Source organism: Talpa occidentalis, unplaced genomic scaffold, assembly GCF_014898055.3.
Source record: "Talpa occidentalis isolate TD23 unplaced genomic scaffold, MPIMG_talOcc4v2.1 talOcc4.7, whole genome shotgun sequence".
Taxonomy (NCBI): domain Eukaryota; kingdom Metazoa; phylum Chordata; class Mammalia; order Eulipotyphla; family Talpidae; genus Talpa; species Talpa occidentalis.
Genome location: NW_023605083.1, coordinates 90,596,100 through 90,617,955, shown reverse-complemented (window position 1 = coordinate 90,617,955; position 21,856 = coordinate 90,596,100). Strand labels below are relative to the sequence as shown.

The window sequence follows — 21,856 nt, the reverse complement described above, 5'->3', positions numbered from 1 at the left end:
ACCTCTGGCTTGTACATCAGTTCTTGTATGCATAAATAAATCAATCTATAAAAAAATAAATGTTTTCATATTTTATATCATCACCCATGCATCTATTACATAATGGTGCTCATGTTAGCACTGAAAAATGTACATGGAAATCTTACTTAAAAACACAAGTAAGATGTTACCAAAACCATGGAAGTTTCAAAAAATGTGATGCATCTTGGTCTTGAACATTTGTTGCAGGTCAGGGAAAGGAGCACCCCCAAGGCCCCAAACCTGCCTGCTTTAAATAGATTATGCCGTCTGCCGCATCCAGACAAAACATACTGTGCTGTGTAAGACCTTCAATGGAAAGGAACTTTAATACAATTAGTGTACAATACAGAAAAGAGGAAGGATGGGGAAGAACATAGTTTCCAAATCAAGCACCCAAAGTTACCCATCCCTTCATGGGGAAGTGCTCGGCCAAACAGCGTTGGCCCAAAGCAGGGCCACTGAGGCCTGAGAGCCTGCCACAGTCTAAGACAACTCCTCATGGGGACCCACAAAAAAGGGTCAGAAACAGCAAGACAAGTCTGGGAGGAAAAGAGCAAAATCAAAATCAAGATAAAAGCTGCCATTGTCACCTCCCCATGGGTCTCTCACCCACATCTGTTTCAACCAGTCCAGGACCAAGAAGCAAGAACAACTTCTTCACATGTCTCTCTGCTCCATCTACCTCCACCAGGTCTCCTTCTGGCTCTCCATCCTGCTTCCTTCCTTCCCCACTCTCCTCTCCAGCTTCTCCTCCTTCTCAGCTCCACTCTCCCCTAGGTGGGGCAGGGAACCTGGAACCTCTCCTTTTCCTGGGGACCACCCTGTTACACATTTAGGATAGAAAACCCTGTGAAATCATAGAGATAATAAATACAGTTTTGAAGCAAGTGTATATTTATTGTAGATTTAGGAGCCATGTGGTGACACTATGTCTACTTTTATTCTTACTGGGGAAATCATCTTAAGTGATGTGACATCTTCAGAAACTTGTTTCTTGTCTAAATCTGGCAGCTCTGTACTCAGTGATCTTCACATCAGGTCTATCATGGCCGGATGTGACACAGCTGATTATCCCCATTCTCAGAAAAAGGAGCCAGAAATAGTAAATGGCAGAGCCAGAATTCAGATCTTGGGGTGTTTAACCCAATGCCCTTCTCCTTTCCCCTTTAAGCAAAAGCTAATCCTTAACCCTTTAAAGGCTCCACTAGCTCCTCCTTCCTACTGGAATGCCACTTTTCATTCAGGGGGGAATGATTCAGTTGTCCTTGCCTTTATGGAGCCCTTGAACTCAGAGAAGCCAGCTGGGCCCCAGCTCTAGGTGACTCAGTAGTTTAATGGGGGTTCTTAACCTTGGGGCACATTTAGAAACACATGGAGAGCTTTCTTGAAGCTTTGGAGAACTTCCTTGAAGCTCCCCTTTGGAAATTCGGAAATATTTGGTCTACAAGCAGCCTGGAATTTTTTTTAACCTTAAAATTATGCCATTTTATTATTTAATGTTACTATGAAAGAGACTGAAAGGATCTTTTCCTATTAAATCTGCCTTAGATAAGGTCATGGAATTTTGATTAGATGTCATTTCTGCTGCCCACACCAGAAGTCAGAATACTTTCTCCTCTGAAGCTTTACGCTTTGAGCAAAACCCTTTGGATCTACTCCCCACAAGGTAGAATTTCCTTATCTCAGGATGTAAATAATAATTCACCTGTTGGATGGTTTTAGAACAGATGACTAGTCATACAAGCTTAAGGCTGAATCAAACACGGTAATATCTGAATGTTATGTGCTTGTGTTTTGTGCAGTGACCTAATGGACAGAATAGTCTTTTGACTATTCTTTTCTTTTTTTTTTTTTAAAGATTTATTTATTTATATAAGAACGGGGTATAGGCCAGATGCACGGGAGGGTGAGAGGATTCACCAGAGACAGAGTGGGAACAGAACAAGCAGACTGACGAATTACTCTGCTGAGGGGAGCAGTGGGCGAGACAGGAGAGGTCTGCTGCGCCATGTGGGTTTCTCTCCTGCTGGCCGGGATCGAACCAGCGCTATAGAGGCTGCGGACAGCTTCACAGTGTGGCACTCAACCGCCTGCGCCACCAGGGAGGCCCCCCAATTCCATTTGAGAATTTTTCTCATTTTAAGTTTCGTGATATCCCCAGTCATCAAGATCAACTTATCTCGTTAGCCAGCCATCTGGTTGTTACATTTTGGTTCACTGACCCTCAGAGGCTATGAGAACTTGTGGATTCTAGTGTCAGCCAATAGACCTTATAGCAACTCTATGATAATTATACACATAATGGAATGTGAGGGGTTCTGAAAAGCCAGTTGATTATTTGTTCTTTTTACGAACTTCGCTATGTCCCCCAAATTCCCTTCGTTACATTTAGATTTCTGATTTAAGGCCACTGCTAAGACTCCAGTTAATAAGGAAGACTTTTCCACGTAAGCATTTCTTGATCAATACAGACTGTGTCTCTAAGTCAGTGGACAGGGTCTGGTTGGTGCTGTGCTGTGGGAGCAGACACAGAGGGTCGGACAGTTCTTACAATTCAACACAAGGTCAAGTCAGCCCAGATGCCAAGGGTTGGGAAGGACAGGGTGAAAACAGACAAATCAGAGAGGACTTTGTGGATGTGGTTTTTTGAGCTAAGTCTTGGAGAAAGGAACCCAAACTCCATCATAACGTATGGGAAAATACTTGGTGCACATATAAGGCAAACATGGATTTTCTTTTTTGGAGATGAGTAATTGTCAAAACAGTGACAAAACAGGCCTGAACATGCTTTAGGGCCCCATTAAGAAGTGGAGGCATAATGTGTTAAGTGGGACTTTAGAAAAACAGGTTGTAGTGAGAAGAGCCTGGTGAGAAAATGTGGGTGCTAATCCTGGCCTCCCCCATTATGACTTGAAAAACTTGGACAAGGCACTGAACCCTTGGGGCTTCCCTTATCTGTGAAAGCCTTATCTATATCATTGCTGTAAACAGCGTAAGCTTCAAGAGACCCTAATCATTTCTAATATATGTTAGAAGGCTTTGTAAACAATGTAAGGTATTTGTGAGGTTTGGATTTGTTGTTAGTGATCTTTTAAATCAAACTCACCTTTATAACATCTATACATCATGAATTCTTATATGGTATTATTGGACTGAGGTCAAGAAGGATCTTCTGAGTGACTCACTGAAGCAGGGGTAGAGTGAGTTTGAGAGGGGAAACAAGGAGCCCAAGATGAGTCTAAAGGGAGAATGTGTGGGTGTCAGCAGCAGAAGGAAGCCTCAGAAACAAAGGGGCCCTTTTGTTTGAGAGGGACCTTGAGATGCCATCACAGTTATGGATGTCAGTGGCAGTGGGGACAAGGACAGTATTGTGGGAAGGCATGTGGCGTGAGGGAAAACAGTCTGAAGAGCAAGTAAACAGAGAGTGGGGGACAGCCAATAAATGGCGTTAGCCTGAGGAGAAAGTTGCCTCATAAAGAAGGGTTCTTGTTGGAGAACAGAATAGCTCATCTGAGATTTTTTGATGGGTCATGTCTTGAGCTGGGACCAACACCATGAAAATAGAATTAGGAGTTATCCTGGCAGTACTAAGATTCTCTAGTCACATTGGGAACTTGGGTGTCCCTGTGATGGTGGGACACACTGGGACTTAATTTTCTTCCCCTATTATTTTCTCCAAAAAAGAGCCTCAGAAATATTCAAGTAGGCCTGCCTGGGCCCTGGGATAACAAATCCGTTTCTAGTCATATGCAAATTCAGACTCATCAGTAGGAGCAGTGGCCTGTAGCATTGTGACAGGGCAGACTCAGCTTGGTGGGCAGGGGCACTCTTAATGTTCAGTGTTGTTTTTTTTTTTTTTTTTAAAGATTTATTTATGCATATAAGAACTGGGGTATAGGCCATAGGTACAGGGGGTGAGAGGATTCACCAGAGACAGAGCGGGTTGCAGAACAGGTGCATCTACTGAAATAATACTGCTGAGGGGAGCAGTGGGCGAGACAGGAGAGGTCTTCTGTGCAATGTGGGTAGCTCCCTGGTCAGGGATTGAACTTGTGCTGCAGTGGCTGCAGATAGCTTCATAGTGCTGAGACTTAACTTCTTATGCCACCAGGGAGGCCCCTTCAGTGGTGTGGTAGGTGGCAATGGTGCTATTATTTTGCTGACCTTGCGAAGACTCCAGAGCCCTGGTGAGGAGCCTCCTCTCCTGGTATGGCTTTCTTCTGCTTTGTCCTCTGATCACTTATTCCCTTGTACATTCTGCTGCTATCTAATTCCATTGCATCCTCTCCTATCACTTCCAGCTCACTTTCCATGGAGCAATTATTGAGAAGTTGAAGTTTCTGAATGTTAACACACTCAATGGAACTATTGTTTCACCTGGGGGTTACATGGACCTTACAGGTGAGAGCACCTCTTGGATTTTAAGAACTTGTCTAAGAAGGATCTGCTATCTTGGCACAGTGTAAATATGACCTTCCTGGGTCAGGTTCAGAATTATTCTGGGTCCCTAGGTATAATTGTTAACTTTACAGCAGGAACTTGTTTCTTTCTTTTGCTTGCCTCTTCATAGATGGGGATGTGAGGGTAAGACTGAAGTCTTAATTGGGCTCTGACTCAGCTTTAGCCAATTGCTTTAGTGTACAGAAGTGTGATGTGGGTATTTCAGGTCTGCTGGTTTCTATTGCACACAGGCCTGGCAGGGTCAGTGTCTTTCAGGGACATGTAATGCAGTCCCAGCTTTCAAAGGAAATGTCTATGTGGGGGGGAAAGATATGTCCTTAGGAAATGGTTAAGTCACATAAAGCAGAGTTGTGTTTGTGTTATGCTGAGTGAGACTTCAGATGTATAGACTGTTCTATGAGGTGGTATCCTTGGCAGAAGGAAAGGAAGGCAGAATTAAGGAGGGAGGTGGCACTGCTATAAGAAATGGATGTGGGGAGGTGGAAAAAGGAGAGTAGTTTGCAGCAAGAGTGTCCTCATGTTAGTTCATATCCTGGCCCAGGGTTATACACCTGTGGGAGAAGAGGTTTTCAAAGACTTGAAGGTTTTGATCATTCCTAACAGTAACTTACACTTAACAGCATTATTGAAGTCTGGAAGATATTGAGAGTTTTCCTAAGTTTGGTAATAACTTGGAATGTGGTCCATAGATAATGAAAATATAATTATGATCAGCACTAGGTCCAAATCAGAGTTATAAGCTGATGATGAGTTATAAGAGATGATGTGGTTTTAAAGTATTAGAAAGGGGCATGGCCAGTGCTGAGGGCCTCCTTCCCACATCTTCCCACAATCTATGTGGGCGAAGCTAGACATTTAGGTGTCAGGTATATTAGGTAAAAGTCAGTAGAGCCAAGTGTTTCCCACCTTTGGTTCTAAGGCAACATAATTATGTAGTCTGGGCATCTTTCTTTGGGGTGACTGAAGCTATAAATGGTTGGGATGGTGGATTATGGCTTGGACAAAGGTTGGACCTGAATGAAGGAGATTGAAATAGCAGTAGTGGAAAATGGCAGACAAATTAACTAGAGACCTATGGGAAGTAGAGACTTTTATCTTGTTTGCACAAGTGTATTCTTCAGAATATGTTTTCCCAGCAGCTTGGGGACAGAAAGTGGACATGTCCACTGATCTAGAATTAACAAATTTCCCATGCAGTTGCAGACAGTAAGACAAAGAAATTATGGATATTGGAGTGATAGTGGATAAAGTGATAGATCCTGGAGTCTGGGGCCTAATCTCATTGAGGAACTCTGGAGAAAGTTTTCTTTCCTGTTAGGTTGCGTACTGGATATATATACAACATCCCTTTCTGAGGGTAATCCTGGGGACTTCTTGTGCCACAGGATCATGGTGAGGCAAATACAGAAGCCTGCCCCCATAATTGAAGCAGACAAATTACCCAGACTTGGCTAATCATATTGTCACTTTCTCTCTGAACAGGGATTGGTCTAAGGGTGAGCACCAGAGTGAAATAGGGCCAATTATAGTCCTTCCATATAACTGATAGTCGGGAAGTGTGATATAGTTTGAGGCAACTTAGATAAGATGGAAGGTTTCTCCAAGGTAGTTACCTTTGAACTGAAACTTGAATAAGAAGAAGCTTGTCCAAAGGAAGGGCAAACAAAGTTAACAAGTAAATGATCACACATTCTGAGCCACTATTGTTCAAGAGATTAGTAAGGTTAGTGTCCAGCCTCCCTGGTGGCATGAGGGGTTAAGACACCGCCTATGAAGCTATCTGCAGCCACTGTAGCAGGAGTTGATCCCTGCCAGGATGCTACCCACATGGCGCAGCAGACCTCTCCTGTCTCGCCTGCTGTTCCCCTCAGCAGTGTATTTCAGTCAGTCTGCCTGTTCTGTTCCCCACTGTCTCTGGTGAATTCTTTCACCCCCCCAACACCTCTGGCCTGTACCCCAGTTCTTACATGCATAAATAAATCTTTTTTTTTTTTTTTTTTTTAAAGACTAGTGTAAAATGCTGTTTCCAGTGCTTGAAGCACTTTTCCCTCTCACCCTGAATCTGGGTAAATCCCCCTGGACTCCCTGTGTCACACTCCCTGTTACAGGGGCCAATCCAACAGATTGGTCTTTTGCCCTCTAGAGAGAGAATTCAGCAAAGCCCTAGGTGTAGTTGAACCGGCCAAGTTTATAGTAGAGACTCATGCACGAGGGAACCAGTGCCAGAAAGGAGAATTAGCCTGGCTCTGAGGAGTTAGGGGGAGCTATTTAAAGGGTAGGTCTGTTGCTCTACAACAAAATGAGGTAGAGAGCCTCTTTATAGCTTGTTCTGGGTTGGGTATGTGCACAGGTTACACTCCAACTGCGTGTAAAGGCTCCCAATCTTCTCCATCCAGGGAGGAAGATAATCCTAAATCTGGGTCTGCCCCTTTCTATCTACCATGGCCTCTGCCAGTGTGGTAGGCTGTGCCCCTCAATTCATGAGTTTAGTCTGCCTAGTTCAAAAGGACTTGGGGCAACACTTATCCTACCAGTTTCGCAATTCCCTTCATCTACACTGTTTCACCTCCGGTAAGTGCCCCCTGACCTCAGAACAGGTTGCCTTTTGCCTCCAGCGGAGGACAGGCTCCTTCAGGGCTCTAAGGGTCTTTATTTACCAGCCTCACGGAGCTCAGGGAAGGGGGTGTGGAGCTAAAGTTTGCGATTTGGGGCAATTCTGGGGTCGCACAATCTCTTCCCCATCCGAGAGGGACGCCTATTCCAAACTACTCAAACCCAGGTCAAAGCTTGGCGAGTGACACCAGCGCGCAGAGCGGCTGGTCGCAGGGCGGAAGTGCATCCCTGGAGCCTTTCTAGGAAACCTGGCGGACCCAGGTCCTCAGTGATCCTTAGTCAGAAGCAGGCGCCGCTCTGTGCAAAGGGGCACTCCTGAGAGCAGCCTTGACAAGAAGTGGAGAGACGGCCTTTAGTTTAAGGTAAAGCCATGCAGAAAGCTAAGTTGGAAAAGGTGAGCAAGCGTTGGCGTGCTGGCCACCTGTTCCCCCGGCTGAGAGCGCGCGCGCTGATTGGCTGGATGGCGCCGGGGTACCGGAAGTGGCCGGTGCCCGTCGCCCGTGAAACCAAGACAACAGCTGCGGGTTCTGCGCGAGCGGGCGGAGCAGCGCCGGGAGCTCGAGCGGAGTGAGCGTGGGGCGGTGGCGGCCTGCGGTGAGACCTCATTCCGTCACGGCTGGTGGGAGGAGGGCGCTGGGCTCCCCACTCCCCGGCCCGCGAGTGGAGCTGAAGCCCGACGTTTAGGCCCGTTGCTGACCCGGGCTCGCTGTGTGACCTTGGACTTTGTGGTTCCCTCCGGGCCTCCATTTCTCCACCTGCACACAGAGGGTGTGGGCCCGCACGCTGCCAGGGCCCGTCCCGGCTCTAAATCTGTGCCTGTCAGCCGCGGGGGCGGGACAGACGGGGACACCCTCTTCGGCCCCGGTGTGGAAGCCGATGGGGTCAGATTTTCTCAGACGTTTTAGCCTCATGTAAACCGCAAGGACGAAATGTCGGCCAGTGTCAAAAAGTTAAGGCCCTCGTGCTTGTTGGGTAAGGAGGATTAGTTACGGAAAGGAGACAGGTTTGAGCACAGAGTTAATAGAGCCTTCTCGTTTGTGGGAACCGGGGAGCACGAGGGGGCAAGAGGAAAGGAGGATACAGTGCTTTAAATAAAACATCAGATTGGGGGGACTTTGTTACAAATAGTAGTTGACACTGATGATGTGCCAAACACTCTTCTGTAGCTATAAAGTGAATGAAATAGCCACTTAGTCTTCGAGGGTATCACAGATTTGTGATACAGAGAAGACATTTACCCAAATTCATTTATTAATATTTACTTCATACTCAAGATGTGCTAGGCACAGGGAATACCAGGATGAATTAAAATATCATCCTTGTTCAAGGTATAAAGAAGAAAGAAAACATGAAAATAGACTAATAGTTCAATGGGATAAGGACTACAAGATGGAATATCTATTTTAGGGGCAGAGTCAAGGAAGAAAATGACAAGAACTGCCTTTTACTTGATCTGAGTGGTGTAGATATTTGTTAAGTGTGCAAAGTGATCAGTAGTATTTTTTTAAAGATTTATTTGTTTATGCATACAAGAACTGGGGCACAGGCCAGAGGTGTGTGTGGGGGTGGTGAGGGGATTCATCAGAGACAGAGTGGGGAGCAGAACAGGCAGATGTACTGAAATACACTGCTGAGGGGAGCAGTGGGGGAGTCAGGAGAGGTCTGCTGTGCCATGTGGGTAGCTCCCTGGTGGGGGATCAAACATGCTGCAGTGGCTGCGGATAGCTTCATAGGTTGCATCTTAACCCCTTGTGCCACCAGGGAGGCCCTGATCAGTAGTATTTTGAGAAGTGAATATAACCTTTTTAAAAATTAAGAAGTGTTTGAAATGCAGGGCCCTAGCATTATTGCAGCTTCCAACAACCAGTAAAGATTGTGGGACAAGACATGGGAAGAGAGACCAGGAGGGCCATGTTAAGAAGTTTTTATTCTGTAGACTTTAAGAGCAGTAAACAGGAAGTAACATGTAAGTGATAACTGGTACAAAGAAAGGAGTGAAATGCTTCTTCTGAGTATGAAGGGCCTCCTTCCTGCAGATTTTGATGACTTTGGAGAGGAGAGGATCCTTGTGTTAGATCTTGAACTTTTGGTAGGGTCCAGCCTTTTGGAAGTTAAAGGCAAGTATTTGTAACAGTTAAAATGTTCTTTTTTTTTTTTTTTTTTAAAGATTTATTTATTTATTTTCATACAAGCACTGGGTACAGTCAGAAGCGCGGGAGGATGAGAGAATTCACCAGAGCCAGAGTGGGAAGCAGAACAGGCAGAGTGACGAAATACACTGCTCAGGGGAGCAGTGGGTGCGGCAGGAGAGGTCTGCGTGCCATGTGGGACCCTCTCCCAGTGGCCAGGGATTGAACCTGCGCTGCAGGGGCTGCAGGCAGCTTTGCAGCTCAGCGCTCAATCGCTGCGCCACCAGGCGAGGCCCAGTTAAAATGTCTTGTCTGTAGGTAACAGTCCAACTCAAGGTGGCTTAATATGCATATGTATGAACTTTCATATTGGATTTCAAGAGGTATGGTGGTTTCAGGATTGATTTAATCTAGGGGCCCTGGCTCCATCTCCCCTAGATTTTCTTAGCTTCACATGCCTTCATCCACAAGGTGGTAGTGAGATGGAAACGGCAGTTCCTGACACACACACACACTCTTCTGGATTCTTTCAGAATGGCAGGGATCTATTTCTAGAAGGTCCCAGTAAACTTCCTCAAAATATCATTGACCCAGATGAAGGCATTCCTGACCAATCCCTGCTATTTTGAACATTCACTTGCAGGGGGTGCGTGCAGTACTAACTTGACTGGGTCAACTCACTTGGGGCTCACTCCTGGAGGTTTTTTTTTTTTTTTTTTTTTTTAAAGATTTATTTATTTATACAAGCACTGGGTACAGTCAGAAGCGCGGGAGGGTGAGAGAATTCACCAGAGCTAGAGCAGGGAGCAGAGCAGGCAGAAGGACCGAAGTACACTGCTGAGGGGAGCAGCGGGTGGCAGGAGAGGTCTGTGCGCTATGCGGGACCCTCCTCCGGTGGCCGGGGAGCAGCTGGGGATCGAACCGGTGCTTCAGAGGCTGCGGGCAGCTTTGCAACCCAGCGCTCAACCACTGCGCCACCGGGGAGGCCCACTCCTGGAGTTCTTGAGTGAGGTCAGATCTGCTGGTCAAAGAGCAAGACCCCTTTCTCATGGATGCTCATCAATGAACTTGTTTCCTAAGGAAATGCAAAAATTTTTGCTCAGGTATCCCATACAAACATTCGAAAAAATTTGTATCCCCATAATACATTTGTAAATTGATATCTAACATGTTTCATCGTTTTTCATAATATTTAATAGTTGCAAAGAATATTATTGTTGGTGTATTATAAATTTTGACACTGCAAAATAAAACCTCATCCCAATTTTAAGGATACTTGCCCTTGGTTTTGTGTGCTTACTCAACCTTTCTGTGACCTCCATCTGGTAGCATTCCATTCCTCCCACCTTCCCCCGACTTCATGGGCTTCCCTATCTCAGTTATCTTCACTGTGTCCTGGCTAACATCCTCAGGTATTCCCTCATTCTTCCACCACACTGTCTCTACTTCCCCAGTCTGTTCTGGGGCTATCACAAGTGTTGCTGGAGAAAATCAGGTAAACATGCTGATTGGCTCCTTCTCTCTGATGCTTGCCAGCCTCCTCTCTCTCTCTCTCTCTTTCTCTTTCTCTCTCTCTTTCTGTCTTTAAAGATTTTTTTATTTATGCATATAAGAACTGGGGTACAGGCCAGTGGTGCAGGGGGTGAGAGGATTCACCAGAGACAGAGTGGGGAACAGAACAGTCAGATCGACTGAAATACACTGCTGAGGGGAGCAGCGGGAAAGACAGGAGAGGTCTACTCCGCCATGTGGGTCACCTCCCTGGCCAAGGATCGAACTCATGCTGCAGTGGCTGTGGAAAGCCTCATAGGTTGTGTCTTAACCAGTTGCGCCACCAGGGAGGCCCCGCTTGTCTTTTAAGGAGGTTGTGAAGGTCTAACTAGTTAATGTCTATAAAATGCACAGCATAGTAAACAATCATTTTTATTCACATCAAAATGTCAGTATATTCTCACTTATCTTTCCTCCTCATTTATCCCAATTCTGGACATACTCCATTGAGATCAGAATGTTTTCTTTCCTTTATTTCTGCTCATCCTGCCTCTTGGACTGCCCATTCTCTGCCCAAAAGGTGTAGCACCATGGTCTTCAAACTGAAGTGTTTGGAGGGGGTACACAAACACTTTCTATAATTGTTGAGTGGAAAGCAGTTTCTAGATTCTTCAGTTTGTATCCTTGACTATCACTGATCTACTTGAGAATAAGCTTGTAGCCTATAACTTTCTCTTTTTTTTTTTAACCTCCTTTTTCACAATTGCTCTTTTTCTTTTTTTACAAGAGACATACCTCTCACCCCTGCGTACTTTAACTTTACCATGGCACATCACTTGGATAGAAAAACCTGAAGTGCCACACAAAGGGACAGTTTGTTAAGGAGAAGTAAGTGATTCTTGGGCCTTTAAAATTCAAATCTTTGCTTTCACCAGAGTTTTCAAAAGACCTAATCAGACTGTCCATAAATTCATGTCTATATACTTTACTACAAATCATAATTTTTGTCATGTTTAAAGGATTAAGTGATACTGTGACAAGAGATTGCTGTAAACTTTGATGTAGGAAATTTGGACAATTTCAGGTCTAGTCACAATAATTGGAGTCAGCTGATAAATGTAGGAGAAATATGATTTTTAATTCAGAAGAGGGGATCTAATTAACTGTATTATATCCCCTATCTACTCTTAGAAGTTTAGGGTAGGCACTGTCCAGATAGAAGGTAGGAGGAAAGATATCAGAACTGCAGTAACTGGCAGTGTATTTATTTTCCTACTGCTTTACACATGTATTGATCTGCTTGGTAGGCCAGACCTTGGGTAGAGATGGATGCAGCAGGTTGGATGGGTTAACTGCAGTTAAGACTTTAACACAGTGGTTTCCAAACCTGGCTGGGCAACAAAACTACCTGGGACACTTGATAAAAATATGGATGATTCTGATTCTTAGAAGTCAGAAATGGAGGGGCCTCCCCAGTGGCGCAGCGGTTGAGCGCCGGGTTGCAAAGCTGCCTGCAGCCTCTGCAGCGCCGGTTCGCTCTCCGGCTGCTCCCCGGCCACCCGAGGAGGGTCCCACATGGCGCGCAGACCTCTCCTGCTGCCTGCTGCTCCCCTCAGCAGTGTACTTCGGTCCTTCTGCCTGCTCTGCTCCCCGCTCTGGCTCTGGTGAATTCTCTCACCCTCCCGCGCTTCTGACTGTACCCAGTGCTTGTATAAATAAATAAATAAAAATAAATCTTAAAAAAAAAAAAAGTAGTTAAAAAAAAAAAGAAGTCAGAAATGGGATGTGGAAGTTAGTGTTTTTATTTTTTAAGATTTTATTTATGTAGAAGAACTGGGTTGTATGCCAGAGGTGTGGGGAGTGAGAGGATTCACCAGAGACGGAGTGGGGAGCAGAACAGGCAGATCTACTGAAACACATTGCTGAGGGGAGCAGTGGGTGAGACAGGAGAGGTCTCCTGCACCGTGTTGGTTAGTTTGCTGTCTGGAGATTGAACTCAGGCCTTGGTGGTGGACCTTCATGGTGGTAGCGCTGAGACTTAACTGCTAGGCCACCAGTTAGTGTTTTTAATTTCTCAGTTGATTTTTTTTTTAAAGATTTATTTATTTATGCATACAAGAGCTGGGGTACAGGCCAGAGATGTGGGGGGTGAGAGGATCCACCAGAGAGAGTGGGTAACAGAACAGGCGGATTGACTGAAATACACTGCTGAGGGGAGCAGCGGGCAAGACAGGAGAGGTCTGCCCCGCCATGTGGGTTTCTCTCTGGCCGACCAGGGATCAAACTTGTGCTATAGAGGCTGCAGATTGCTTCATGGTGTGGTGCTTAATCCCTTGTGCCACCAGGGTGGCCCTCTCAGTTGATTCTTATGCATCTAACCTAGGTCCAGGCTCAGAACCATTACTTAAGAATCATTCAGCTAAACATCTTCCTGCTATAATTGCAGCTTACTTAACAATTTTCAGGGTTTTATCTGGCTTCCTATATAGATTTTTATCGAGGCAATGTGGTGCTTTCTACTTTCTAAGTTGTATTTCTCATTATTAATAGGTGGGTATCTGGTTAATGTATTGGTGTTTTTTTGAAGGAGATTTTCTGAGCCTGCTTTCCTAGGATATGTTGACAAAACCAAATGCAGGTCTGCAGAGTTAAAGATGCTGTTCTGAACTATGGAGACCCAGTAGAGGACTGCTTGTTGACCCCAAGACAGGACTAGGAGTGGTCATCCTCCTCCTCAGGTGGCATCTCCATCTTTTCTTTCCAGAAACAGATAATTTCAGATTTAGAAAAGTGAAAAACAAAGGAAAAAATTCATGTTTGGAAATTTGAATTAAGGCTATGAGTAGTGGAGTGTTTTCATAAGGGCACCAGGCCTGATGTGTGCTTGTGCTTCTGGGAAAATCATCCAAATGGAGATCAGCTTTAATTTGTACATGAGAAGTTACCTGCAAAACAACATTTAACAAATGACAATATTGTGTCACTGGCATAATGTGCAGTAGAAGAATCATCAGAAAGGGTCATATTTAGTTGGGGAAAGACTATGGATTTGAATGTTGAATCCAATCTTGAAGTTAGGATAGATACACACCTAACTTCTATCTCTTGTATCATGTTTTATTGTGGACAAATGACTTTCCCTATGCCATGGTATAGATGTTGGTTCTATGAACATGACTTTATAAAAAGCTGGATGATGGAAAAGAGGTAACTATGGGAAAGATGAGAGTGAAAAGGAAGAACCAGATTGGAGCTAGAAATAGAGACTGAAAATCCAGCCTGTGGAACTTCTTGGATGAGTATTGGAAGTTTATTTAAGATAGTACTTCCCAGCTCGGATGGTACCATAAAGAAGATAGCTAAATTCTTTACAATTGGGGGCTTACAATTATGTAGATACACATCTATGATTTGAAAAAATGTCAACAAAAAAGAAAAACTCAGCTTTGGAGTGCCTACCCTTACTCCATGGGAAAATTAGGGAAGATGCTAAGGGAAAAAGTTGAAGAAGATTCCAGGTCATTTTGAGGAGTAGCACAAAGAGTGTCTAAGACTTCAGGTCCAGTAGGAGATCAGGTTCCTTCCAGGTGTTGGGAGGGAGGTGACCAGGGCTGTGCCCATGAGTGACTGGAGAGGCTGTAGGATAGCACGGTGGCAGTAACCACCAGCCCGTGGGTGACTGGAGGCTGGGCAGTAGAGAGAAAAAAGAGCTATAGAAGTCACCTCCAAATCACCACTTTCCCTTTCCCTCAGTACTTGACCTCAGTCTCCTGCTTTTCAGGGTGTTCATTTGTTTTTCAGTCATCTCATTTCCCTCCCTTCCCCCATTATCCCAGTCTTTCTACTGGCACCAGCTCTTCTAAATAAACGCGTTCAAATCGCTCCCATCAGATAAAATCCTTCTTTGACGCTGCATCTAAAGTTTTTGAAAGGAGCAAATTCATTGATTAGTTCACTGTCACCTGGCTCCTGCTTCTTCCATCCCACTGAACCTATTTTCATAGGTCCTCTATGACCACCTGTTGACCCATTATACATTATCTCGTTCTTATCCCACCGGATCTCTCAATTGTATGTAACACCTTCTCGTTCCCACTGCCATTGCTCTGGTGGCTTCTGTGACCTAGTCTTCTGATTCTTCTGCTTCATTATTCTTTCTCTTCTTGGCAGGCTTCTCTTCATCCTTTCATTATTAGGATCTGAACAGGAAACAACTCACTGAAATTAGAATAGTTTGAGGAAGGTTTATTTGTAAAGAGGCTAATTATAGACGATACAGGCGTGGGCAGGCTATAGCGGTACCTGGGGCTGGCAACAGTGATCACCAGCCCCAGACCTGAAAAAATAAGAAGTAGGAAAGGTTACTGGAACCCAGACAGTGATACGATTGGGTAGGAGAGACTCTTTGAGGGGAGTAATGGACACCACCAGCCAAAAGTGATCTCACAGGAAGCAGCAGGAAAATAGATACTGTAACCTTACTTTTCTTCCTACTTGGAGCCCTGCTGAGACTTTCCATTGATGGAACACACATGGAAGCCTGAGGATCTATGGGTTTTGGGGCAGACAGTAGGGTGGAGAAAGGTGGAAAGATCGGCTGGTGGAGCAGGGAGGTGGAAAATGGAAGATAATTGGAGTATACTTCTATTTTATTCTTGTTAAAGATTTATTTTTTATTTATGCATACAAGAGCTGGTGTGTAGGCCAGAGGTGGGGAGATGGTGAAAGGATTCACCAGAGACAGAGTGGGGAGCAGAACAGGTGGACTGACTGAAATATACTGCTGAGGGGAGCAGTAGGCGAGACAGGAGAGGTCTGCTGTGCCATGTGGGCCAGCTCCCTGACCAGGGATCAAACTTGTGCTGCAGTGGCTACGGGTAGCTTCATAGTGCTGAGACTTGACCCCTTGCACCACCAGGGAGGCCCTGGAGTATGCTTTTTTTTTTAAAAAAAGATTTATTTATTTATTTATACATACAAGCACTGGGTACAGTCAGAAGCGCGGGAGGGTGAGAGAATTCACCAGAGCCAGAGTGGGGAGCAGAGCAGGCAGAAGGACCAAAGCACACTGCTGAGGGGAGCAGCGGGCGGCAGGAGAGGTCTGCGCGCCATGTGGGACCCTCCTCTGGTGGCCGAGGAGCAGCCGGGGATTGAACCGGCACTGTAGAGGCTGTGGGCAGCTTCGCAACCCAGCGCTCAACCGCTGCGCCACCGGGAGGCCCCCTGGAGTATACTTTCAAATGTTATCTTTGGCTTTCTAGGTTTCTGTCCTCAATCTGACAGCTGCTACACTATGTACATTATCATTTATGCTGAGTACTCACATCTGTATCGCTAGTCCCGACTGCTCTAACATTTAGATGAATGTGTTTTGACTGATTCCTTGAGACTTCTACGTAGGGATCTTGCAATTTTTCTGCCAAACACAGCTCAGTTAATCATTCTCCCCTTCCTCCCCTAACCCCCCAAACTAGCTGCTGCTTCAAGTCTTTCCATCCTAGGTGATACAGCTATTCACCTAATTACATTCCAAAATAAAGGGAATTCTGGTCACCCATCTTTCACAACTTCCTCTTCCTTACAACCTATATCCAGTCACACACCAACTTACATAATTTGATCCCTGGAATATTTCTGTAGTTTGTCTCCTCTTCATTCCACTACTGTTGCCCTAGTTCACCCCTTGCCTGTCCAGGCCTACTGCTTTCTAGTTCAGCCACCAAATGGGAACTAGTGTGCATCTATCTGAAATGCTTATTTGACTATGGGACATATCACTCTTTGGCTTAAAAACCATTCCAGGATGAAGTCCTATAGCTGCTTATTTCCACTGGAGAATCACCTTCCATAGTGAAAACTTAACTGTTGGGCGGTTTATATTTTTCACATTTTCTGTCATGCACAAATGCACTGCCCTAGGCAAAGGGCCATTTCAGTATTAGCTTCAGGTTGCTTACTACCTGAACAGAGACCAGGCTCATTCTCTTAGCAATAGGCTTGTCTTCATAAATACATTTTAAGAAGGGTGGAGGACTTAGCAAGGCAAAAGCTTACTTCTCCTAGATGAAAGAAGTCCATAGGCAGGCAAGTTCAAGGCCGGTATTGCAGCTCTATGGTGTCATCAGGGAGCCGGGATCCTTCCAGCTCTGGGCCTCAGTTATCAGGTGTGCCCCTGGTATTCCAGCTATCACTTCATGTGCCAGGCCCAGCATGGAAGAAGATGGGAAGAAATGTATCCCTTCACCTTTAAGGGAACTTCTCATATTTGGGAAGTACATTTGGGACAGTACATTTGCATTGTACTGTCTCATATGCCAGAAGTTGGTCACATGATCAAGCCTAGCTCTGTAAAGAAAGCTGAGGAATATATTTCTCTAGTTAGGCTCATCACTACACAGAATAAATTCATTATTCTATAGCTGATGAGGTGGGGAAGAATGGATATTGGGGGCAGATAATTAAAAATCTGTGCCACATCCTTTTAGAAGTTTTAAAAAAGGGTCATAGTATTAAGAAAACATTGTAAAAAAAAATTAAATAAAATTTAAAAATTTTAAAAAGTAAAAAAGAAAAAAGAAAAAAAAGAGGCCTCCCCGGTTGAGCGCTGGGTTGTAAAGCTGCCCACAGCCTCTGCAGCGCCAGTTTGATCCCCGGCTGCTCCCCGGCCACTGGAGGAGGGTCCTGCATGGCGTGCAGACCTCTCCTGCCGCCTGCTGCTCCTCTCAGCAGTGTACTTCGGTTCTTCTGCCTGCTCTGCTCCCCGCTCTGGCGAATTCTCTCACCCTCCTGCGCTTCTAGCTGTACTCAGTGCTTGTATAAATAAATAAATAAATAAATCTTTAAAAAAAAAAGAAAAGAAAAAAAGGGAAAAAAACTTGTAAAACATTTACATATTAATTCTAATTACAGAATTAATTAGAATTAATATGTAAAAATCAAGAAGACTGCATGCAAAAAAAATCACAAGAAGTTAGGAAATTTTATAAAATAATACTAAAATTTATTTGGAAAAATATGAGAATGGAAGGAAATATTTGAGGAAAAAGACTAATGAGAGAAATTTTCTTAATATTTTATAAAATTTTAATAAATACAGTAGGTTAAGCAATTTCAAATTAGAGTTGGAAATGACAGGTATATAGGACTGAATGCAGTCAGGAAACTGACCCAAATATATGTGGACATTTGACTGTGGTATAGCTGGCATTTCAAATCTGTATGGAAAAGTAGGTGTTGATGCAGTTTACTAACCATGTGGCAAATTAAACTAGAAACTTACTTCATCCAAATGTGAGACAAAAGTAATTAATTCTGTGCTCATTGTAGTTAACTAATGGCACATGTTAATATTTTGCAGGAGTAACCCCTATGTAATACTCTGATCTTCAGAGCTGTTGAGTACCACAGGACTGGACTAAGGATAGTTCCTCTTGCTGGTTCACTTAGTGATTACTTCCTCTCTAATCCAACAGTTATTTCACTTAATTTGTAATTTTCCTCATCTCTCTCTTTTTTTTTTAAAAGATTTGTTTTTTATTTGTACCATAGCTGGGGTACAGGCCAGAGGCAGAGGATTCACCAGAGACAGAATGGGGAGCAGAACAAGCAAATGAACTGAAAACACTGCTGAGGGGAGCAGCGGGCGAGTCAGAGTCAGGAGAGATCTGCCGCGCCATGTGGGTAGCTCCCTGGCCGGCCAGGAACAAACTGGCACTGCAGAGGCTGCAGGCAGCTTCACAGCACTGTGCTCAACCCGCTGTGCCACCAGGGAGGCCCTCATCTCTTAATCTTTTCCATATCCCTGTCAATATGGACACCATTTTCCCTAAATGTTTTCCTTACCAATCTTCCACCACAACTACTGTTAGTATTTTGGAACTTTTATCAGCATTTCCTTACAATCCATTTCCCTCTCTGGTAACTTTTCTCATTCTTTTCAGTCAACATCTGATATCTAGCATGTCCACTGTAATCCTAAATCTTTTTTGTCTCTTCGACAGTGTCTGTCATTTCATCAGATACCAGGACTATATTTGAGTGCTGTCAGGACCATGTCAAAGCTCCTTACTCCTCTAGCATTAACTTCATTTAAATATGATATGGCCACTTCACGTACTTACCCTCTCTCATTTCAGATTGTGAGATGGGAACTGAGAACAAGGAGGTAATTCCCAAGGAAGAACTTTTTGAAGAATCTGAACCACGTGGGGCAATATTAGAAAAACTTCCAAAGGAGGTTTACCAGGGTCACGAGTTTGAAGACATGTTGGAGGGGCATTCAAGAGATTCCACAGAAGAGATTATGGAGCAGATGTCTCCACAGGAAAGAGACTTTGCATCAGGGTTGATTATCTTTAAAAAATCACCCTCAGGTGAGAAAAACCAGGAGAATAGTGAGAGTGGGAGAGTCTGCACTCCCAGCCCGAATCTGATCACACATCAGGGAGATACTATCGCAGAGGCAGTTAGTACATTTGCTACCTCTGGTCAAAATTTCATAGAGAATTTAGAACCTAACAAAACACAGAAAAGTTCTGTGGGAGAAAAGCCTCATACGTGTAAAGAATGTGGGAAAGCCTTTAATCAGAACTCACATCTTATCCAGCATATGCGAGTTCATAGTGGCGAAAAACCCTTTGAATGCAAAGAATGCGGAAAAACATTTGGAACTAACTCAAGCCTTCGAAGGCACTTGAGAATTCATGCTGGAGAGAAACCTTTTGCTTGTAATGAATGTGGAAAGGCCTTCATTCAGAGTTCCCACCTTATTCACCACCATAGAATCCATACTGGAGAGAGACCTTATAAATGTGAGGAATGTGGTAAAGCCTTCAGTCAGAATTCAGCCCTTATTCTACACCAGAGAATCCACACTGGAGAGAAACCATATGAATGTAATGAATGTGGGAAGACCTTTAGGGTTAGCTCACAGCTTATTCAGCATCAGAGAATACATACTGAAGAAAGATACCATGAATGCAACGAGTGTGGCAAAGCCTTCAAACATAGCTCAGGCCTTATCAGACATCAGAAAATTCATACTGGAGAAAAACCGTATCTGTGTAATGAATGTGGGAAAGGCTTTGGTCAGAGTTCTGAGCTTATCCGGCATCAAAGAATTCATACAGGGGATAAACCCTATGAATGTAATGAGTGTGGGAAAACTTTTGGTCAGAACTCAGAGATTATTAGACACATTAGAATTCATACGGGTGAGAAGCCCTATGTATGTAAGGAATGTGGGAAGGCCTTTAGAGGGAACTCAGAACTTCTTAGACATGAAAGAATTCACACTGGAGAGAAACCTTATGAATGCTTTGAGTGTGGAAAGGCTTTTAGGCGAACCTCTCACCTTATTGTCCACCAAAGAATTCATACTGGAGAGAAACCTCATCAGTGTAATGAATGTGCGAGAACCTTTTGGGATAACTCTGAGCTACTTCTCCACCAGAAGATTCATATTGGAGAGAAACCTTATGAGTGTAATGAGTGTGAAAAAACATTCAGCCAGCACTCCCAGCTTATCATACACCAGAGAATTCACACTGGAGAGAAGCCTTATGAGTGCCAAGAGTGTCAGAAGACTTTTAGTAGGAGCTCACATCTCCTCCGGCATCAAAGTGTTCACTGTATGGAATAATCTGCAAAATAGGAAAGCTTTCTCTGGAAAAGCTAAGTCAGACTTATTGTTCATAACTGCACCCCAAGTCTTCAGATCAAATGAATGGACACATCTTCTCTGTCTTGATTTTTATTTAAAAACGATCAAAAAGGGTGAGGCACTTTTATGAACTATTCCTTGAAAAGTGTCAATGTACTGAGTTAAATCATAAAAGCTGTTTCAGGCCTTAATTCTCTTCTGCCCCCTTTTACTTTTCTCTCTTCCCTCTTCCTCTAGTGGCTCACATGTTAGGGTCTATGCCATCGATCCAGCCTGAGTTGTTTAACTCCTCAGGAAAGAGGGAGGAATGGGATGCCACTGCCATAATCTAAGAATGACAGAATCGATTCATTGTTTCCCTCTGAAATGTCAGGAACTGGTGGGCTAGAAGATCCAACTCATGCTCCTGTCCACTGTTTAGCATGAGAATAATTTAGTAAGCTTTTATTAGTTTTCAGAATTTTCCCAACATGCTATCCAGTTCCTTTACAAGATGCTAGCATTAATGAAGACGTGGGAAACTTGGGTCATTTCACATCTGCTAGGGTTCCTCATCTGAAAAGGGTGTCATAGTAGAGGAAACTGCCAGACAATTTATAGCATTGTAAGCAAAGGCCCTTAGAATCAACAGGGGCTGGCTAGGCGAGGCCAGGGGATAAAACGGTAAGGCCAGACTACTCAGCATGGGTAGAAGCAGCAACTTAGCAGCTGTTCCCCACTTAGGGCTGCCCAGACTGACTGCACCCAAGAACTCTGCTGCATTCACTTTAGACCACAGCTGTTGTTGCTGCTGACAGATCCTGTGTCAGGAAGCAGCAGAAAAGACTGCAGCTTCCCTGTCACCAGGCACCTGCCACAGTGATGAGCCTGTTCATCTGACTGATGAGGGCCTTGCCTTGCCAAAGCACTTAACTCATGACTTGGACTCCGCTGCCAGGAACACTGGCTGATAGGCGAGGAGGCCTCTCTCACTTTGCCCTTGTCTCTTCAACATCTCTACATGAGTTTTATGTGTTCTCCTATGTGTTATTTCTTTTTGGGGGAAACATCCTTAATTTTTTACATCCATATTTCTGAGGCAAGTGGGGGTAGTAGTGGGAATTGTACTAATAGGGACAGAGCAGACCTTGCTAAGGTACTTCATATGCTGGTTCCTAGCTTTCTCATCTGTAAAATGAGGGGAGTTGAATTAAATCATCTCTGCAGTTTCAGCCAGCTCAGCAATTCCTTAATTCTTAAAAAAAAAAAAAAAAAAAAAAAAACACTATCTTCAGTGTTCTTTAATCTTTTGATTACACTAATACTAATCACTAGTATTTATTAAGTGTTTATTGTATAGGCACAGTGCCAGACAGTTTACAGTTTTATTTTTACAGCATCTCTATGATGTGGGTACTCTTAAAAAAAAAGCATTTATTAAGGTATAATTTGCATCCCAGTCACCTGTTTTAAGTGTTTAGTTAAATGCTCTTTAGTTACA

General features: G+C 44.1%; 1 protein-coding gene across 8 annotated transcripts in view; it reads left to right on the top strand.

Annotated features, from left to right (window-relative positions):
* Positions 1-7,389: 7,389 nt before the first annotated feature.
* The window catches only part of ZFP3 (ZFP3 zinc finger protein), a 49,423-nt gene continuing 34,956 nt past the window's right edge, over positions 7,390-21,856 (top strand). For 6 of the 8 annotated variants that reach the window (XR_008549449.1, XR_008549452.1, XR_008549448.1 and 3 more), the window contains exons 1-2: positions 7,594-7,689; positions 18,851-20,489. Coding sequence is in view for 2 of the 8 variants with exons in the window: in XM_037492692.1 (XP_037348589.1) it covers positions 18,859-20,355 (1,497 nt within the window). In the remaining 6 variants the exon portion in view is untranslated. Of the gene's footprint in view, positions 7,458-7,589; positions 7,690-18,850; positions 21,632-21,856 lie in introns of those variants that run through there. The other 2 variants (XM_037492692.1, XM_037492691.1) reach the window with 2 other exon arrangements.